The sequence below is a fragment of the Chelonia mydas genome, chromosome 10, assembly GCF_015237465.2.
Source record: "Chelonia mydas isolate rCheMyd1 chromosome 10, rCheMyd1.pri.v2, whole genome shotgun sequence".
NCBI lineage: Eukaryota > Metazoa > Chordata > Testudines > Cheloniidae > Chelonia > Chelonia mydas.
In genome coordinates, this window is record NC_051250.2 from 27,473,059 (window position 1) to 27,495,688 (window position 22,630).

Below are 22,630 nucleotides of genomic sequence, written 5' to 3' on the forward strand. Positions count from 1 at the left end.
AACATTACTTCCTTTGGACAAGAGTAAATTTCTAAGGAATTTACCCCACTTTTAACCCCAGATAAAATGTATTCCCCTTTTAATTAAATCGTTTTGTACATAAGAAAACCATCCTTTGCTTTTTTGGGGGTGTGGGAAGGAATACTTTTTTAGCTGTTTTGTGAATGGTAGAGTTCCCGTCACCTTTGTGCAGCTACAAATTAAAGTCCTTTTTATATAAACTGTCATATTCCTCCCTGAGCAGCAAAGAAACTTGTAATATCGCTCAGTACAGTTTGGGACCACCCCACAACTCTTAATATTCTCCACTAAAAATGACAGTAGACATTTTGCATCACATGAGTAGAAACAGAACATCAGCACCTAAATGAGCAGAGCACCATCTGCTGCTGTATTCTCCAAAGGAAAGTATACACACTATATAATGTGTGTTGAATGGTGTAATGATGTATATCAATTTAGGCCACAATCGTGCAAGCAGCTCTCTGCAGAGCTACATTAACTTCAATAGGGTTCTCCCCATATGTAATAAATTACACGATTGGCACCTTAAATATGATCAAGGCTATGATGACTAACAACAGTAGAACCTCGCTAAATCACAGTGATGTTTGGAAGATCCTTTGGAAATTACTGAAAGCAAACAATTTTAAAGCTTCAGAAAATGTACTTTGATTAGCTTAGTGTGTTAATTATCTAGGCCAACACTTCAAAGTACCCAGGTAAAAAGTCTATCATACGTATTTTGTAAAAATAACAAAGTCTAGCAATGCAAGATTACTGCTATTACTTTTCTATTAGGAAGTGAACTTTTATTTTTTGTGTACAAACTATAGGGCATATGTACAAGCAAATGGGAAGTAGTGAGATATCCCCTGGAGCCTGCATGTTAAATACGGATTTCTAAATGAACAAATATAGTTTATGGCTACAACAAAATTCAGATGGAATGACTCATGGGGAGGCAGGAGCAAAACTCCCATTGGCTTCAGTAGGGTCAGGATTTCACCGACGGTATACTTTAAGGTTCCTAATGGCATCATAAAATGAAGCTTTAGTAACCCAGAGTTACCAAACACATGGCAACATCTGTTTGGTTTGCTGATGTTCCTTTTAAAATACTTGTTACTTGACAAATCCCTGGTACCGTTGAGTCCCTTTACTACTGCATAAACTGATAACATCACCTCACACAAAAGCAAAATGTGCTTTTACTACTGCACCTCCATAGCTACCTTTTCTAAACATTCTGAGACCTCAGTCTTGCAGTTGACTCTGTGGAAGTGTATCATTTCATCCATGTAGCGCACTGTTGAATTCTTCCTTACAGTCAATAGGTGGGCTGGGGACTGAGACCCAGATTTGCAAAGATATGTAGGCATTGATGTGCTCAGCATTGCAACACCTTCGTCTCATTTTCAAAAAGCGATTTAGGAGCCAAAATCCCGTTGACCACTGTTCTATGTCCTTGCTGGGTGATGAAGCTCTGTGAGGAGATCCTGGATCTGATTCTATGGGAGGTGGTTAATGTCTCTTTCTGACAGGACCCTTTGCATGCAAGTATGCAGCAGTTTGTCCAGTATTAAAAAACCCAAACATTATTGTTGAGAACATCTTGAGTAACCAAAATACTAACTGTTCACTAATGGTACTTGGAGTGAGAGCTTATTGAGAAGGTGTTGACAGGGTAAGCTCCAGGAACATCTTTATCAGCGAAATCTACGGTTGTTATTTTTAAACATCTTCCTATCAGGCTTTATTTTGCTTGGTGACTTACTTTGTTCTGTCTGTTATTACTTGAAACCACTTAAAGCCTGCCTTTTATACTTAATAAAATCACTTTTGTTTATTAACTAACCCAGAGTAAGTGATTAATACCTGGGGAAGCAAACAGTGGTGCATATCTTTCTATCAGTGTTATAGAAGGTGGACAGTTTATGAGTTTACCCTTTATAAGCTTTATACAGAATAAAATGGATTTATTTGGGGTTTGGATCCCATTGGGAACTGAATATCTAGGTGCTGGAGAAAGGTGACCTGCTGAGCAGTTTTTGGTTAAAGTCTGCAACTTTGGGGGTGTGGACCAGACCTGGGTCTGTGTTGCACCAGGCTAGTGTGTCTGGTTCAACAAGGCAGGGTTCTGGAGTCTCAAGCTGGCAGGGAAAACGGGCTCAGAGGTAATTCCAGCATGACAGGTGACAGTCCCATGGGGGTCTCTGTGACCAAACCTGTCACACTACTGACCATCAGACATTGGTGAAAAACCTATTTCCTGAAAGAGGTGATCCTGAGTGGCTCTACTCTCTCCTGTAGATTACTCAGAGGGTGATTATGGACACAGCTTCTCTTCACTTAAAGGTCTCTTTTGTGGCTTGTCACAGATTACAATTCTGTTCCTTTGAATTTGAATATGGGGCTGTGGTGGGAGATCATTCAAAGATATAAGTTATAATATTTATCTAGAAGTAGTTTTGTTTTCTTAAACCACAAATCAAGCTAAAGGTTTTGCCACAGGAGCATTTAAGTAGAATTTATTTATACAGAATTTCAGCAGCCTTCTAAACTGACTGATGTTCACTGGTTCACGAACACTGCAGCCATTTCACATCAACTCCAGTTTAGTCTATGTTCATCAGTTCTGGTCAATGTAATTATAGTTTCCATTTTTACCATTTACATATCCTGGACAGCTGAAGGGGGAAGTGTGTGTGCGTGCGTGCATGCATGGGAGTTGCGGGTGGTCCTGAGTTTGGGAAGGAACAATACTAGAGATATATCATGGGTTTATTATCTTTAGGGGAAAGCCTTTTGTATATGCTTTTAGATCTTTCTTATCTATTGTTCCTACCCTCTAAGAAGGCAGACATCATTTCATGGGAGAAAAATAGACAAAGATATCCCAAATTGTTGGGAATAAAAACCAAAGCAAAATGTTTATTCAATCATTATGAAACTGTATTATGTATGACACACAGTCCTCTAGAAGAAATGACAAAATCTTTTTCAATAATTAAATAGAACAACCCTATACAGGATACTACCCTTTTTCAATGAAGTTATCTTTTCTTTGTTACAGAAGGACTTCAGTGAACACTTCAGTGAATTTTTCTTCCCATAAAGATGTGATTTTTATAATATATGGAATAGATGATGTAAACTTGTAATTCACTGCAACCAATAAGTTTGTAAATTGAATAGTAAACATGTCATTCTTTGCTCAGAATAAAAAGATCACCTTTCCCTTGTTAGCACACTAAGTGTCTTGTTTTGGTGTCAGCATGCATAAAATATAAAGCTCAGACTGCAGCTGATTTTAAAAAAATAATATAAATGTAATGCACAAACCATCATTATGAAACACACACACACACAAAGGAAAACAAAAAACCAACAGAAACTTGGAAAAAACTAAATTATCTTGAATCCCACAGTGCACTGAACTCCCCACTACTTTCCAACCATTCCATGTGTTAAGGTCTTAGCTCGTAGTGACAGGGAATCTGACCACATCATGAAACCAGAAGCTTGAACAAATTGGGGCACTGGTTGAAACTTTTATTTTGGCACTAGATGGTTCAATGCGTTGGTAAACAGACTTTACAGGCTTTCATACCTTAGTGTAGAGTCAACTTGAAAATCAAAGATAATGACAGGTTTTTAAATCTTGGCATCCTTTATTCAACTTGTAGATGCAAATAACAGTAAACAAATTTTTGCATAACCAATGAGGTTTAATATCTAACTACTTGATGCGCAGGGTCAATCAAATAGTTATATATCTACACCACACATTGATAGTGCACAATTACCATCACAAATATTTGTGTATCAGAAACTATGGAGGTGAAATGGGAAGTTAATTTGATCTCACTTGAAAATCGAGGCCCATACTGTAACATAAAAAAGGCAAGACTGTAGTTAGGACATATCTATACTGTAAAATATTAAAGGGCAAAGAATGTATCTTACTCTGAGTTCGTAAAACACCTGTAATTTATGGTGCTATATAAATGATTTTTAACAATGATAAAGCAATTGTGGGAAAGCAAATGAAATAGTAGATTATAGAGTGGAAGAAAAAATTTTAAAATAAAGGAGAAATGAATTCAGAGGACAGGAAAGGAAACTAACTAATAAAGGAGGAAAGACATGAAGAAGAGTAAAAGACTAACTAATATGAGAGGATGTATTTTCCATATCCTCTTGGTGGTCAACAAGAGAAAGAAATTACCTCGATATCAAGGCATTTTTTGTTATTTCCAGTATTGTAGTGAAGGGAATTTTAGCAGTTTTTAAAGACAACACTGTTAGTGGCCAAAACAGAAAACATAACTTCCACTACTTGTGCTGTGAGCAAACGGCATATCCCTCATTCCCATCACCTACAGTTAGGAGTGTATGTGGTCCACTGTCTATCATTTGATTGCGTGCCCACAGTAGGTCAGTGAACGGCGAGTTCCTTTTACATAGGTTAAGCCTTTCAGTGGTAGTGGTGCAGTACCTAATGCATACCTGTGATGCAATGTTTGGGTTCTGGGGAACTTTGCAACTTCTTCCCCCTTCCTGAAGCACACAGTCCTCAATAACAACTGTTAACACTTGTGATTAAAATAAAAGAGCACAAGAGAAAACACAAAGGAGAAATTTACAGCAGAAGCTATATTCACTGCAAGGTGAAGGCTGGCGTCCTTAAGGGAGGGGGAAGGGGGGGGCAGCCACGAGGTTAATGCAAATACTGCCAGCTAAAGCCGATTGGCAGCCTCTCAGCAGCTGGGGGAATAAAAGAGCTGGAAAGCAGAAGGGTGGGGCAGCTGCCAGAGGAGCAAGCAGGCAGGAGAAGAGAATTCCTGCCAGCAAGTTGCTGAGAAGCTGCTCAGAGACAGCACCCTGGACAAACAGGCTGAAAAGCCTACCGAAACCAGGGGAGCTAGGAAGGAATTCATGGCACAGCAGGAGTTGTTGAATCCCAATTCTGCCTATCTGTCTCAAGAGCCCTGAGTGTAACCAAGTGGAGTTGGCAGCCCTGGGTTCCCCTACCAACTCTTGAGAGACTTAAGAATGGAAAGGGTTTCGGGGGGAGGAGGGGAAAGAGTACTGAACCCAGGCTAGGAATGTTGTCTGGCCCGGGAAGGATATACCTGGAGTTTTAAGCTGAAAGCAACAGCTATCTGCTTAAAACAACATTTAGGGTGAGAAATTATTATTTGTACCCACTTTCTTTAGTGTATTGAGCCTAGTTTGCGTGTTTGTTTTATTTGCTCAGTAACCTGCTTTGTTCTGTTTGCTATCCATTATAATCACTTAAAATCTACCTTTTGTAATTAATAAGCTTGTTTTTTGTTTATTCTACAACCAGTTTGTATCATTCATAAAGGGGGGGGGGAGCGGCAAAAAGTTGTGCATATCTTCCTCTACATCAGGGGAAGGAGCGAATTTCATGAGTTTACACTGTATAGATCTCCATACAGCACAAGACAATATCATTTTGGGTTTACACTCCAGAGGGCGTGTATACTTGAGTGCTGGGCAATCCTCGATCCGAGTCTTCCCACACAGAGCTGATCTCAGTGTCTGTGTGTCCTTTTGAAGCTGGGTGTGGCTTGATCTGTGTGCGTGCTAACAGGAACAGGTGGAACAGGCAGGCTCAGTGGGACCCCAGGACATCAGGTGGCACCCTGGAAGGGGTGGCAACCCACCACACAGATGTCTAGCTATAGCAAAAGGATCAGTTAGGATGTATAGAAGATTTTGTACGTGGTTATGAGGTATGTGATGAGATGTAGCATAATTATGATCTTTGGGTAAACTAATTTTTTGATCCAAAATTCCTTTACTTTTGTGGATTTGACTACAAATCTTCTATTTGGGATAGTACTCAGTTATGCAGATTCATAACCTTTATTTAAACAAAAACTAAACCCAACCAAACAAAACGAGAGTTTTCTACAGCAATAGCCCCATATGATTTTTTACGTTACTGCTGTTATAAACTGAGGTGTTCGGGGCCACTGCTGCATAATACAACAGTTTGGGCGAGGAGGAGGGTGTGTTTTGTTTTTAACAGGGAAGGAAGGACATTCAAAATAAAACATGACTTACTGATTTGAAAACATCCAGTGAGTCATACAAGCAGACTCAATATGCTTTCCACCGACACAAAACCACATAAAAAATACAGAGATATCAATTATGTTCAGAAAATGTGTCATGAAATTCAGTCAAAAAATCAGTCTGCACAGAGATCCCATTCATTCCATTCTGTCTTCACTGAGAACATTCTGTAGATGTTTTTCAGTAGGACATCATTAGTTTATTTACTTTAGCTTTTACCTTAACTTCTTTAGGCATAACTGTTCTTGGCTTTCTCATATTTTTTGACCTAACAAGTATTTTGTTTTTATTCTCTTTTTCCTGCTAGGCAGCCCTAGCATCTAAACATGAGCTGTCTCTCAATCATTGATTCAACCAATTGAGTATGCCAAGGGAGCTCTCGTAACCCTCTGATAGAGACTCAGGGTATTACGATGATACTTGTGGGTTCAGAGGGATTGCTTCACCAACCCCTTTGGGTTGTTATTTCCACACCTTTTGTTTTTAATGGGTTTACCTTCTCCCAGCCCACACTTTGTGAAACAGCTGCAATGTGTAGTTCTGAAGATGCTTCAGCAGAATAATTTGATATGAAAGCCGTGTTATATCTGGTGCATAGTAAGTACATTATGAAATACCAAACTGTTGAAGTTAGGAAATAGATTTTGAGTGAGGCTATCAAGGTTTCATGCCAAAGGATTTTTTTTTCTTTTCACACACAACATTTACAGTGCATATTTTCTGTGTTGTAATTTTTATTTATACTGCACTTTGAAAACACAGCCTTCTATAATCTGGAGATGTAGTTCTGAGGATAATGAAAACTAATGTTTTAATGATAATTCTACATAAACTCTTCTCATTTTGACCCGTCTCTGCTTTAGTCCCATTTAAAGCATCAGGATGGCGCATGGAGTAAAGCACAGAATGTGGATAACAGTGGCAGAATTTGGCCCTCAAAGTTTTGCCTTCTTCACAAACTGATGGAGATTTCTTAGGGCTACAATTAGACAGACATAGGTAGGCATCTGAACCACTAGTTCCTTTGTTTTTAGCACAACATTTTTAATTCCATGGAAGAGATGGAAGATACAACAGAGGGTTAGATGTACAAACTGATGGTTTCCAAACTGGCGATGATGCCTCCCAGCTTTGCTTTAATCAAGACACAATACGGAGGCATTGAACAGATTCAAGTGGGGGATGTGAATTGCCCATCTGGCTTCAGAACCCACATGCTGTGTTGGCAGAGCCTCTTGGAACACTGAGAAGTGAATAGTGTTGACTAAGACAAACACTTTTGACCAAATAAAGATTTGCTGCAAGGCTTTGTGTGGAAGACAGATGGTATCTAGCTCTGTTCAAATTTACATAAAAACAGCCATACTGGGTCAGACCAAAGGTCCATCTAGCTGCGTATCCTGTCTTCCGACCCTGGCCAATGCCAGGTGCCCCAGAGGGAATGAACAGAGCAGGTAATCATCAGGTGATCCATCCCCTGTTCCCCATTCCCAGCCTCTGGTAAACAGAGGGTAGGGACACCGTCCCTGTCCATCCTGGCTTATAGTCATTGTTGGACCTATCCTCCATGAACTTATCTAGTTCTTTTTTTTTCACACTCTGGAAGAACTATGTTAACAGTAGGGGAACTTTTTAAATTATGTCCATGCTCAGTCCTGTCTCCCAAAAATAGAAATAACCCGTTGCTGAGTTGAAATTTGCTGATGGCTTGAAAGTCACGGCACCTTAAAAAGACACCACAATTTTTTAACTGGTTCAGTTTTAGCAGCAGATTTTTATTTCTCTATCCTGTTCCTTGGAAAACATCTAATGCTGCTGAGGATTCTAAACTAATAAAGTATCAGACGGGTAGCCGTGTTAGTCTGGATCTGTAAAAGCGGTAAGGAGTCCTGTGGCACCTTATAGACTAACAGACGTATTGGAGCATAAGCTTTCGTGGGTGAATACCCACTTCGTCGGATGCATGTAGTGGAAATTTCCAGAGGCAGGTATAAATATGCAAGCACGAATCAGGCTAGGGATAACGAGGTTAGTTCAATCAAGGAAGATGAGGCCCTCTTCTAGCAGTTGAGGTGTGAACACCAAGGGAGGAGAAACTGCTTTTGTAGTTGGTTAGCCATTCACAGTCTTTTACACTAATCAAATCCTTCTTGTTTAACACATAGGACTCCACTTTCAATACAATTTGGGATTTTGCTGTGGAATGGGACAACAGAATACAACTATTTTTGTTCTGTTTTATTTCACTTAACAAACCTTTCAAGAGGTTAAGAATATGTACACACTTCTGGTGAAATCCTGATGAGACTGAAGTCAATGGTAAACTTCCCATTGACTTCAACTGGGCCAGGATTTCACCCTTTATGTAAAGCGTGTTGTGTAACCCTGCTGTGCAATACTTCCACTATAAGTACTATGGTGCATATATGGGGAGTTTATTGGACCAGTATACAAATTATATAGAGGAGGTCACCTTAACAATTTCACATCTGTGGTCAAATTTGACAGCAGTTTAACAGAGCATGACAACCTAAAAGCTTAAGTGAAAAAGTAAACTTGACTAGTTTATACAACTGAAAGTGAAGAGGGAGGAACGAACTGTATCACAAATATTAATTGGCTGTGAAGACAATAATGGAAGTACATTGATCACATGGGGAAAATAGTTTATAGGATTTGATTGCCTGAAACCGAAAGCAATATGTAAAAGAGAGGGCGCTATTATCTTCCTAGAAGATAATTCCCTTGGAATCAGTCAATATGTTTTGTAATTTTTATATGCATTTCCCAAAATTAATTTCACTCAATACAATATTTTCAATGGCTGTCTTGTTCTCACCACTGTCTGCTCAACCAGGGAACAACATTTACAAAACAATAAAACACGAGTCCACTAAGTAATGTTAGCAAAGGCTAACAAAAAAAAAACCTCGCCATCAAACTTGGACTCAAAAACCTTAACTGTTCCACTGCAAAACCAAAACAATAGAAACAAACAAAACATAGGATGAACAGAAAGGTTTTTTGGAAATGCTCTGAACATCTCAGGATCTTTCAGATCAATGAAGGGGGAGGAGATTCCATAACTTAAGTCCATGCACCCAGAAAACCATGCACCCAAGCCCCAACACAATCCGGGGACTATTGAGAGTCCCACATGATCTTGATAGTCAGGAAATGGCATGGAGAAAGTTAGAACCTCTATAAACTTATCTTCCTTTTGAGACATTGTCAACATCACTGCTGTCATTTGAGGAGTTAAAAGATGGATTAAAAGATTATTAAAAAATAATTCTAGTTATGGTAGATATGGAACACAGACAGAATTAGTATAGCAGAGGTCAAGTCATTGCTGGGTATAAATGTAGATCTCTCAGCTAAAATATGGCTGCAGGTCGCCTCTTTCCAGGATGACCTCCTCAATGTTATACAGATATTATATCTATCTGTATATTTTATTTGTGTGTGTGTGTATGTGTATCCCCGACACTTCCCATTTTAAACCTTGTTTTTGGTTGCTTATGATTTTGCCAAATTGTATTCATTTGGGTTGAATTTTTGCAAGCTGTATATCTACTTCAGGCTGACCTTTTTTTCCTCTGAAAGTCTGATTTTTTTGTCCTGTGGGTAAGAAGAGTATGAGATCATGTAATTAAAAATAGTATCTCAATGCATACACACAAGGGGGGCTGAATTAAGGTTGCACAGGCAACTTTAATTCTGGCATTTCCTAAATTTTGAGTGCAATCTGTGCAACCTTAACGTTCTTTTAATATAGTTTTGTGTGTGTAATATAAATGTGTAGTCTGACTATTCACTCTAATCTCTTATTGCTGAAAGCATAAGAGAATGTGCTAATCATGCAGTTTTCATTAGCTGTGCTTCAGTCATCCTGCCAAGTGGTTTACAGAATATATTTTGACTGCTGTGTTTGAAACATATTTTAAGAAATCTGGCAGGAGATCTTATGTAACTCAGATAAGAGAATCTCTTTTTAATAAGAAGAATGAAAATGATATCCCTTTGGGATATGCAAATACTGTATCTTAAGCACACAGTTTCTGTCATTGATTTGGTTACGTTATGCTCCTGAAGTTTTGTGACATCATAGGACTCCCCTCAATGAAAATTGGGATTTTTCATGAAAATAACCTATTTTACAAGCTATTTTTTCTTTCATGGGTCAGTCCTGTTCATTCGCAACTTAAATACAGACCTACAGTCCTTTAATCTAAAATTAAATCAGGAATTTGTACAGAAATATTCATGTTTACTTCACATTAAGGATTATTTCATATACTGATGCTGTGTTCAGTGTGTCCTACTAATTAAAAAGGGAGTAAGAATGCACTTCACTCTAGCTATGACCTACTTTTTGTGTCTTTCCCTACAATCAGAAATGGAAAGCTGAAGTTATGATACATTATTTACCAGAAAGAGCCAGTTTTTGAAACTGCAGGGAGAAGTAAGAACAGTCTTGGAAAAACTCACACTGTTTCTTGCGGTCCTATAGCATTCCAGTAGGTACTTAGAATGGAAGGGTAAAGATAGAAGAAAGCAGACAGACTATACTACTTTTTATACCAGAAAATATTTTTTCTGATAGAGAGGAATAAACTATGTGCCACTAAGAAGGGATATCCTCAAGAGAAGCATTTCAGAAGTATGACAGTAACAAGTAAAATTCATTACTAATTCAAGTGGTAATAAAAAAATGATGGTAATCATGGAAAGGTCCTTACCATTGTCCCGACACCACCTCTGGAAGAGAAACTAAAGGCAACAACTTTATTATCAGAGAAATACTGTTTCAAAATGGAAAAAACTGACAATTTTCCATGTAAATAAAGACACCGTGTAACTAGGTGGTATCTTTGCAGCTTTCCATTTAACAGCAGGGTGGGACTACTTCAAGAGCAGAAACATTTGTGTGGGCATCTACAGAAAAACATGTCTCTGCTTTGCTGTGTTTGGTTAAATTGGGAAGTACCCTAGGAGACGTCCAATGACTGGTTTTACACTTTGGTTGTGTTCTACACAGACAAGAAAGCTCTCCTGAAGTCTGTGCAGAAGTTAATTATCCAGCCAAGCATGACTATTTGAGAGCCATCTAATTCTTGCCAAGATTGAAGAGATCCTGAGTCCAGAGCAGACGTAAGGCTCCGAATACCATTGCTTGTGTTGTCCTAGACCAGTCAGTCACACACTCTTTCTGAAAGTGGACTTAGACAAACCAACTTGGGAGTTTTTGTTTTTTTAATAACACCTCCTGGCAATAGCTTGCCTGGAGTGGGCAAGGGCCTGAATGCAGGGAACTGTCAGTGCTGTTCAAACCCTTGTTCAAATCAAGTGTGATGTAAATAAGGTCTTGGTCCTGCAACTGTATCCAGCCATGTCGAGGTAATAGGGCTGTGTGTGGGTGCCAGGGTGCATCTGAGTAGCTCCAATGGTAGGAGAGGGACCTTTAGGTAGGGCTGACCTCATCTACTGAGGGGAAAACCACCACCACCAAAAAACAAAAATGGAAAAGATATCAGGTACATTGTTTGAGTACACATGGCCAACTAAAAGGCCTGCTTGATACCCAATTCACATCTGAGCATTGGATATTTGCAAATTTAAGTTAGGTGAACTCAAGTGTACATGCATAATTGAGGGCATCTAACTTTGAAAATCTGGCCATAATTTCCCATCAGTAATTTTTAATGTTATAATACCCTTGAATGTCCACTGTTGTTTTTGAATGCTGGAGTTCAGATTAATAGTCCAAGGTTTTAAAGACCTAACATCCACTTCATATAGGAAAGCACACAACAAATAAAATATTAAAATTATATTAAAAATTTAGCACAAACCCTGAAAATTGGAACTCAGAGTTAAGCATTCCCCTCCCAACAGTAACATATACTGACGCAGTGAGTGAGCACTGCAGGACATGATATATAGAAATGAGAATCACACATTATTGTCATTGTGTACATTTCAGCGTGAATAAGACATACCTCTCAATTTCTTTCCCCGATGCCCATCTCAAGTGGCATGACCTTTATACTTCTGTAACATGCCTTTGTGTGCATGTTACTGTTTTTGATATATTTATGTTTAGGGAAATATTACAAGACTTATTAATGACCAAATCCAGCAATGCTTTTCTCTTTTCAAGTGGTGGTACTTAGGCTCTGCGCCTCCTAGATCTTCCAGATCTCAGAAGGAATTGATGATTGTATATAATGTTTCCCACTAATGAATGCATGCAAAGAAAGTTGTTAACTGGAGTCACAATTAGGTCACCCAAGATTTAAGATCAAGAGACTTAATCATACCATTTTACCATTAGACTTCATTGGTATTCACAGGAAGGCACATTAATAAACCCTCCTACATGAGGGTTTAAAACAGTTCCATGCCCATTTTACAGTGCTCATAAAGTATTACTGCACAAGGATCAAATGCACTAGTTTAGACACCCAGATTCATGCACATAATATGATACAAAACTTAAAAATTACGTACAGTTTATAATGGAAAATGATTACCTCTTAGAAGAAGGGAAGGCTGGGGGAACCAGTAAGGTTTAGTTTAGGATTTTAGTTTAAACAAGGTCATTAGGCTCTGATAAAAATCATAACCCCAGGTTAAAGTTGCAGCAGTAAGGAAGGTTCACTAGAAGCAGCAGACAGACTTCTGAGTCAGTCACTGTGCTTTTTATAGGTTTATGAATTACAGCTTATTTCTACCTAAGGCTGCGATCCTAAGCTTCTTCACAGCCTTAAATAAGCTGTATGATTCATGTTTCAAAGGCTGATTTTTCAGGCACAAATATGAGATGAAATAGGTTTTTTAAAATGATTTTGAGCAAGCTGTGAGGTTTGTGTTTTCACAGACAATTTTAAGGCATCAGAATTAGAATTAAATTCAGCTCCACAAGATCATCCATAAAGCCATAAAACAACAAACAGTGACTGAGGTGGGATGTAGTGCTGAGAGAATCGGAGAGGGAATCTATCACTGATAAGGGGTTTAAATATCAGGATTGGGGAATATAAAACAGAACAGGGAGGGAGTGACTGGATAACATTGTTGTTTTTGTTAGAAGAGATGCTGAAAATACATCAGTGTGTGGATGGAGGAAAACTCTTGGAGAAACAAGAGATGGTTTGTTTCTTTGATTAACTCCTTTTGAACATCCTTTAACTTTTAATACAACTTTACCCTGAGCCAAGCCAGGTCAGGCAGCACTACACTTGGGCAACATAAGAAATTCTAGAAATATGAAATCATGAATATTCAAGATGGTATATAGGAATACAAAATCATTGCTAATAGAGACAACTGAAAGAAAGGCATAATAGCTTTGCAAACTTTAGCTCCAGGTGGCATAGTAGAAAAAGCTTTCAGAAGTCTAACTGATGTGTTATATACATCAATGGAAAAAATCACTCAACGTGTGCTAAATGTGAAGTTCTTTACTTTCCATTTCAGCCAGTTATTGTAGCATTGATGAGTTGGAGAGATCTCAATTAAATAATGTAGACCTCATAAACATTAACTTCCAATCAGCATACAGATTAGCACACAAGAGGACATGGATAATAGGTTGAAGAGACAATTGTTTAAGTCATTAACTGGTGGCCAATGCCTTATTCAGCTCTTTAGTACAGAACGGATCAGACACACAACCCTGCTTAATGATTATAATTATTTATCATTTATACAGTGAGAGTACCCTTGGCCTGATCAGCGGCAGAGTTTCATTATGTTAGGTACTATACTAACTAACCAGATCAGAAAGCCTCTGCCCTCAATTTAGAATCTAAAAGTAACCAAAGTAGACAAAGGGTCTGAAAGGGATACACCAAATGGATAAATTATCAAGGTGAATTATCATTGGCATGTCTCGTTTGATTTTAAGTATTTGTATTATGAGATAGAGGTTTAAAAATGTGTTAGCTATTGTGTTTAAGAATGACCTATTTTTCCTAGTTTGGACATGGCCAAATATCTCCAAATTTACCATCCCCAACCTTGCTTTATCATCAAGGTTTGATCAGAGCACCTTTTCTTACAACCTCCCAATAAACCAGAAAGCATCACTGCTCTATGTCTAGGAGGAGTATCCTTGTCTTGAGGACTGTCTGTCATGGGCCAGGACATTGCCAGTTTGGCAGAAAGGGCTTACTGGAGTTAATAGGTATAAGTGAGGCTCATGGTACAAGTGCTGGATTGGATAGCTAACAAAGAATTTGTAATACCCTGGCACACATTCATTAAATGGACACTGTGTTCCCAGTGGGAATTTGTTACACAGATATTCTTGAATCACATCCACTGATGGATAGTGTCACACCCCCTCTGGCTTACTTGCAGCATAGGGAGAATATTTAATTAGGACTGCTTCAAGTTTACTTAGCTCCACACTGGCGTTACTGCAGTCTTCCTGGATTTTTGCTACTGTGGGATGGCTTTCAAATTCTAGAATTTCTAATCGTCTTCCAGTTTTAGTGATATAGGTCTGTCTATATACTGGTATATTGTAATTTTAATTGAAATGCAATCATATCAGAAAAGTGGTTTTGACACAATGACATTAAGAGTTACATGCTGAAATTCACTCAATGACATCCATGTCAAGGTTGCCTTCTCTACAGTCTCAGCCTGGCACCTGAAGTTAAACTAGTCTCTTTTACCTTTTATGTCATCTCCAGTAGTGAAAGTTTGCTATTTGAATTTCATTGACCATTTACTTTGTTATGTGAATGACAACAGAATTCACCACTTTCTTTCCCAGCCATAGTGACCCTTCAGTACTAACAGTGGTGAAAACCTCTAAGCAAATAAGACTCAGAAAATTAAGAAATCCGATTTGATGAGTAAGAAGCTGTCATATCTGACCATAAACGTATGATGGCTTCAACACTGTTGTTGTTAACTCCACCCACATTTATTCTTTCATTCAATCAAGTCATTCATTCAGTGTTCTTTATCTTGTTACTTTAGACAACGTTGCTTCAAATGTAATTTTAGTAGACATGGAAAATTTCTATTTGCCATGTGGGGACTTTCATAACTTCTTTCAATTCGTGCAGTTCACTTACAGCTTGTGGTAAAGCTCAGTCTGGTTACAAAAAACAAACCCCACTCCCCAAAACACCTCCAATGCACCGGACTGTGAATCAATGTTCAGCACCTGGGATGGAAAAGTAACCACTCATTTTTTCTTAGCTTCTTTTCTGGTATTTTTCATATTCAGTTATGTTTGGATAGAACAATGGCAATACAACATTCTTCATACTGCCTTGCATCAATCTATCATGATAATGCTTGGACATCAGGAATTTAACTTAAGATGCCTGTACTATACTATGAATATGGTATCTTCCAGCCACTTATTTGTTATTGTATTGGTTGGTATATCACTACAAGGGTTAAATTCAGGCAGGAGCTGACTGGTACATAGACATGACAGCACATATCCAGGAAGGCACACAAACACCTCTGATAGCGACCCTCAACCAGAGTGATTACTACATTTTTTTACGTTGATTGGATAGAAAAAAATGATCCTAGTAGTTCTAAAATTGTGATGCAATAATAAAATAATTTGGAAAAAAAAATCACATGAAAGAATAGGTGTTGCTGGAAAATAAGCGGGAAGAGGCCATTTTACTCAGTAATCAGACAAAACCACACATATGAAGGATTTGTGAGCCTGCCTCCCTTAGATTTTGAGAGTTCCCTGCCCTCTTTCCTCAATTCAGAGAAGAAAGTTTAATAAAAAGAAACAAAAAACTTCCTTTTTGGTTCTCATAGCCCTATTTCTTCCCGAGTAGACTGCCCTCCAGTGATGTACAACTCATAGCAATCTTTCAGCTTTGGCAACTGGCTCCATTGACACATTACAACTCTAATGACAAAACAGAGCATCTTCACACCTCCTAAATCTCCATGTTAACATTAGTGCAGTCACCTTACATCAGCAAGACAAATACCAAGGAAGAAGTATTTTGCCCGTACAAAAATAATTAAAAAGTATTCCTCACAGAATACAACATAGTGAGCAGGATTATCCTAACTGCTTTTTTCATAATTTTGATGCATTCCAACTGTCTGGTGTGACTGAAAGATCATATTGTTAAAACCAAGTAATAGTTTATAGCGAAAAATTAAATGAAATTTAAAAAGAAACATCTGATTAAGTTCATGAAACACATACTATGAATGGAATATTTGTTTATATTTATACATAATGTTCTGTAAACCTTGTCAGAACTGCTGCTGCTTGGTACCTGTCTTATGGCCACAAAAAGAAGGTGGTGGTATTTTCTACTTCTAAAAATTAAAAACAAAACAAAAAAAATTAAAGGAAATAAAAAGAAATATACATCTTCTTACACAGCCAGTACTACAAAGTTGCCTCTCAACTCTTATTAATATAGTTTTAGCAAGGAAACACCCAACATAGGGCATGACAAAGCTAGCTTTCCCATTGTTTGGCCATATTCTTAAAAATACTTGCTGTATGTGTATACATTTTAACACCAGCTTGCACAAGTATTAGAACCTATCAATTGTGCATGCACATATTGGTACTGAAAAAGCATCTGCAGATGCATTTGCACAGATAAAGTTCAAATGCAACACAGACTGAAATACTTAAGACAATCTGGCACTTCCATTAAAGGAAAAAAACAAAACAAAGAGGGAGCAACTTGGGTATAGGAACTCCGTTATTTACAGAGCATGCCACAAAACCACAACAAATAATATTCTACAATACTTTAACTCTTCTGAAATTTGCTCTTGATCTTGACATTAATTTTTATCTGAAAACAGGCGTAGCACAGACAATGAAAAAAAGAATATCTCAGCATCTCAAACAATCTGGCAATGGGAAAGGTTTGTGTGACATTTGACCTTTATAAGTACTAGGGCTTCATTTTCTACATTAAAAAAAAGGACCCAGGTGTCAGACAGATTCCCGAAAAAAGTATTAATTGCCAAATCCAAATAAATTATATTTGAAAAATCATCCATACTGTAATGGTACTTCACAATAAGATATACAATATTAACCAACACAATCAATAGTAAATTAGCTGAGATGAATATGTTCCTCTCTGGAACCCAAAAGCTGCAATCAATCTTTCAAGAGAATCTTTTGTTGTGACATGAGAAAGTCTGCTTATTGTACAGTAGGGAAGAGCATTTTGCATATTGTTGCACTTACCCTTAGTTGTTCTCTTTCACAACTCATCTGTTGTCTCGAAATCTACAATGAGAAAAAAGTATACAGATTGAAACATAGCATACCTCTTTTGAAAAGCACAGGTAGGTCTACAAATTTAAAAAGAATAAATACAATAAATTCTGTCTTCAGCACTAATGAAATATTCCAGATAAACAACATAGGATCCAGTCCTTTTGTAATAGCAACTAAGTACACCACACCTTTCTCCTACCTCTCCCGGCCCCCGCATGCCCCACCTGGCCTGTGGTTAGGAAAATAATAAGGTAAAATTTATAAGGACGTTTTATTGCATTGTGGATTTGGGGGACATATTTGTGTCAAGAAGAAAGTCTCGTTTTCTCATTTACTGTTCTTTGATTACATAAGGCAAAGTACATAGCTACCACAATACACCACTGTAGTTCTACTGGGTGTAAACAATAGCTCACATTCATGCATTGATCCGGATACAGCAGCAAAATGAGGACAGACACATGGATGGATTTTAAATGACAAAGCAACTTTCATTAAACTTAAACACATGGGAGGGGAGCTACCTGCCCATCACCCATACTCTTCTATACAAGGCATTTAAGAGATTACCGTATGGAGGTTACAGGTCTCCTATCATATAACATGTAACTAGTCAAGGTATGCTCTCCTCAGCCTACCCCCCAGGACTCAGCTCTTTCAGAGTTCTAGCACACTCTGCTCCCCCCCACCCTCCAGCAAGGTAAAGAAGGGTGGGGGACCTTGGCCCCCTGAGTGCCACAATGTCTGGCCCTATCCCATGAACACTGTTCCCTCTAAGCTGTGCGCGTGTGCATGCGCACACAGATCCTAAACCCCGTGCACACGGCGAAACACCACGCGCACAAAAATTTGCACAGAAGCACAAAAATTTGCACAGAAATTTTTTGCACACATGGCCTGTCAAAATTTAAAGGGCTCATGGGCCATGAGCCCCAGGCCAATCAGCAAAATTCCAGGTCTTTTACCTCTTTGAATTGTTCGTTTTCTCCTTTTAACTGTATTGGAAACCAGCTGCAAGTTGTGACAAATTAACAGCTCAACCAAGTACATCAGTTAGGTACTAGCACATTTCTACTTAACTTACTGTGGCTTGAAGATGCTGCAAGGAAAGCAAAAAACTCCCTGGGCCTCTGCTAACTGGCCCTATGGGAGCAAAAAATTCCTTCTTGATGCCCAAATGTACAATCAGCTAGACCTGCAGCATCTGCCAGGCTGGATTCCCATTCCCAGTTTTGAGTGAGCAGGGTGGGGTGCTTGAACTGAGCTGAAAAAGGCTCTACTTGGCCCTTGCTCCAGGTTAAATCCTTCAGCAGGAGGATGCTGACTAATCAGCACCCCTTTCCCCACAATTGTTGCCAGAGACTCCAAGTCGGGGGATATGGGAGGAGCTTCCCGTTGTCCCTCAGCAAGACTCTCTCTCCCTTGCTGCTGGGGCTGTCCCCCTTCATCATCAGCCCCATCAATTCCCTCCTCCACCCCCGCCACATTGAGGCATGTAGGTGACATATCTCACCACAGTACATCTCCAATGACTGTAATTACCTTTCATTACAATTGCACTTGGTGTACGCACAAAGTAATGGTACAACACAGACATAACTAGCAACAGGGTGAACTCCAAAGGAAGTGGAGGTAAGCTCCAGGTCAAGGAAGCATCAGAAATTCAGAAGCTTTATTTGAAGGGTATCTGAAGTATCCAAACGTCTTTGATATACAAAATTTAGATGGATGTTTCACCCGGACAAACTATCTTCAAAAATTCCTGTACTTCCCTTTTTGAGTCAAGTCAACCACTACAAGAGCAGCCTTCCTCTCCTGATATTTTACCATTTCCGCTTTGTCTTAAGTGGACCTGTGAAGTGTAGAAGCATTTTTAAATGTTTTTCCTTAAATTTAAACCAAATAAAATATATTAAAACCTTTTTTAAAAAGTCAGTTGAGTTCAGTGTGAGAGAAGGAGAGACAGGACTTTTCCTGGGTTTAATATAAAAAATGGTTCACACATCCACACTACAACTCCAAGTAGTACATGAACAAGACAACATTTTCACAGCATACCATACAAATAAAATATTATCATGGGAAGAATTAATCAGATTCCTATGATCCCTTCCACATCTGCCAGTGGTGGGAAACTAATCCTAACGGTACTGGAAATGGGTAGAACTGATTCCAATGAATATCCCTCTCCTTCCTGTTCCTCTCCCGTTCCAACAGGCTTCCAAGAACCAGCATTAAATTTGACAGATAGGCCAGTGAGGCATTGGTGAGCGGGCACTCCCTAAAAAATTTCAGAAATATCAAAGATAAGGTTATTATCGCTGGGTCCCCATTGTGACTCCATGGGAATGTTCAGGCATTGACAGCAAAACTTGTGAGATAACTATGCGACTAGAGGTAAACTAGGTCCATCAGGGCAGAATGGAAAGACTGGGAAGTAGCACTCACCAATTCTATGGGTTTGAAGGATTGTATTGCCTATACCCCTTATTGCCCCCTACACACATTCTGCTAAGGGGAACATGTAAGAGAAAGTCCACAAAGCTCCTGCCTCTCCCCTTTAGGGTTTTTCTACAGATAGGTGGTACAATACGGCATACAGTTATCAAGTTTTGTTTGGTTTTTATGGCATGGGCTAAACCATTTGCCGAGGTTTTGTAAAGATTAGCTAAGAAAATAATTCAAAACTGTTATAAAATTATCCACTTACTGAATATCATTAACTTTGTAAACATAATCATTGTCGTTTCCTTTTTCCATAATAACTTGCATGATAAATATAATTCACAAGACACGAAATAAAGAAATGTGCAATAATAAATCTTTATGCTACATTCAGAGGTCCAGAGTACATTTGGACACCACTATGTCAAGCAGGCACTTACGAGAGAGTAAAGTCTGAAACAATACATATCAACACAGGGTATTTTATTCCCCTGGCTGCTGCTGACAAAAAAACCTTCTTTCAAATAAAAGCAAAAGTATTTATGAAATTCTAAAATCTTTGTCCTACTTAGCAATGGAAAAAATCCTAATAAATAAAAAGCATAACGTTCCTTACTTATATGAAAGGTACAACAATAAATTCCCTATGCCAGAAAGAAAATTACACAGCACAAAAAATATCTATGCACATGTTGTTTGTAGTCTCTCTAACATGGCACAAAGAGGAGAAAGGTATTTATCATTGGTCTATCTATAAATTTTCCCCCAAAGAATAAAATTAAGTACAGCTAAAGTGACTATGTCTTGGAAAGTAATTATTCTATTTTTCAAACTTGGTGCTTTTCACACCAGTTATAAATTTAGTTAAAATTATATTAGACTACACTGTAAATATACTTACGCAAGTGCCAAGAGTTCATTTTAGATCTGAATCCACTCTGAGTCTATCTATTAATGTTATTCATAAAAATGTAACTAAGTTTCTAAAAAACTTTGGAGTGAATCTGGGGCCTTGAACTTTTTTGTTTGATTTTTATGGTCTTTTTTTGTTTTGTTTTCTGAATAAATTACAATTTTCACTTAACTGATGCCAGGTAAAATGTTTAGTACTCTTGCTTTTAGACAATGGTCCTATAAACATTAACACAAGTGGGTAACTTTACCCATGTGTGTAGTCTCACTGAGTCTATCTAGAACTACAGATGTACATAAAGTTATTCCCACATGTAAGCATTTGCAGAATCCATTTCATAAATAGTCTCCATCATTACAACAACTAGTTCTCACATAGTGCTATAGATCTCAAAGCACTTCCCAAAGGAGGTTAGTATCATTATAACTATTTTTACATGGGGGAAACTGAGGCACATGGAGGGTAAATGATTTGCTCAAAGTCACTCACCAGGCCAGTAGCAGAGCCAGGAGTAGAACTAAGATTTCCTGATTCCCAGACCAGTGCTTTGTCCACTACACCACATTGTCTTCCTTTAGAAAATTTGACTACATAGAGGGATAAAGAGTCCACAAAATGTGTACTAATGCCACCTCTGCAACGTTTCTGTGGTCACCTCCCTTTGGCCAACCATCACTAATGTCAGTCTTAGATATCCAATATCCAAGGCACATCTCTAGCAAACACCTTTAAAAATAATGTCAGTGTTTCTGAGAATTTATATGTTCTCATCAATCAAAAGCAATACAATTTGCATAAACATACATACACAGTTCAAGGAAAAAGCTTCATGGAGGCATGGAGGAGTTTTCAGGATGCTAGTGTGGTGCAATGCTGCTTATTATACTCAGTTGCCCTGCTCACTCGTCCTTTCCCTTGATGCTTTGTCATAACCACCTGTGATCTCTGGTCATATGTTTAGATGGTAAGCTCTTTGGGACGGGGTTGTATTTTGTTATATGTCTATTACAGAGCACAACGGAACCCTAATCTCTGATTTGGGGATCCAAGTATTTCTACAATTAAATACTTAGTATTAATAGTAAGAAGAAAAAGTAGTCACAATATAATATAGTCAACTCATCATCTCCATAGAGTTCAACAGGAAATAAAGGATTTAGAACACTGGCGATAGTTAATTTATAATTTAAAAAAATAACTTGCTATTACTTGATAGCACAGGAGATCTGGAGTGAGATAATCGTCACTTCCCGGTTGGGAACTGTTGCTCCTCTGCTATCCTTCCACCTGCCTTACATACTCTTCCCTGCGCATACATGCTTCAACACAGCACTGGTCTCTGATGAAGTGTGTACACCTGTGAGGCATTTATAATCCCCTCTCATTTCAACAGTCACACCAGCTTAGTGTGATTGTAAATGATTGTCCAACATTTAGCTAAAATATAGAGATAATTAAAATTTTACACAGTTATCGACTGTTCTATCTTGCTCATTTGGAATCTTATCCAAGATTGTCAAGAGAAGAAAACACAATTCATCTTTACTCCCCATCCTGACGCAGTTAGGAAAAGTAGATGAAATATCTAGGTTGTAACTTTAATAACATAGAATCATAGAATATCAGGGTTGGAAGGGACCTCAGGAGGTCATCTAGTCCAACCCCCTGCTCAAAGCAGGACCAATTCCCAACTAAATCATCCCAGCCAGGGCTTTGTCAAGCCTGACCTTAAAAACTTCTAAGGAAGGAGATTCCACCACCTCCCTAGGTAACGCATTCCAGTGTTTCATCACCCTCCTAGTGAAAAAGTTTTTCCTAATATCTAACCTAAACCTCCCCCACTGCAACTTGAGACCATTACTCCTCGTTCTGTCATCTGCTACCACTGAGAACAGTCTAGA

At 38.4% G+C, this 22,630-nt stretch overlaps 1 protein-coding gene across 28 annotated transcripts in view; it reads right to left on the minus strand.

The window, feature by feature from the left end:
• Positions 1 to 22,630, minus strand: part of RBFOX1 (RNA binding fox-1 homolog 1) — a 2,389,987-nt gene that overhangs the window by 587,280 nt on the left and 1,780,077 nt on the right. For all 28 annotated transcript variants that reach the window (XM_037911685.2, XM_037911680.2, XM_037911681.2 and 25 more), the window contains one exon: positions 17,339 to 17,380. In XM_037911685.2, the coding sequence (XP_037767613.1) occupies positions 17,339 to 17,380 (42 nt within the window). The remainder of the gene's footprint in view (positions 1 to 17,338; positions 17,381 to 22,630) is intronic.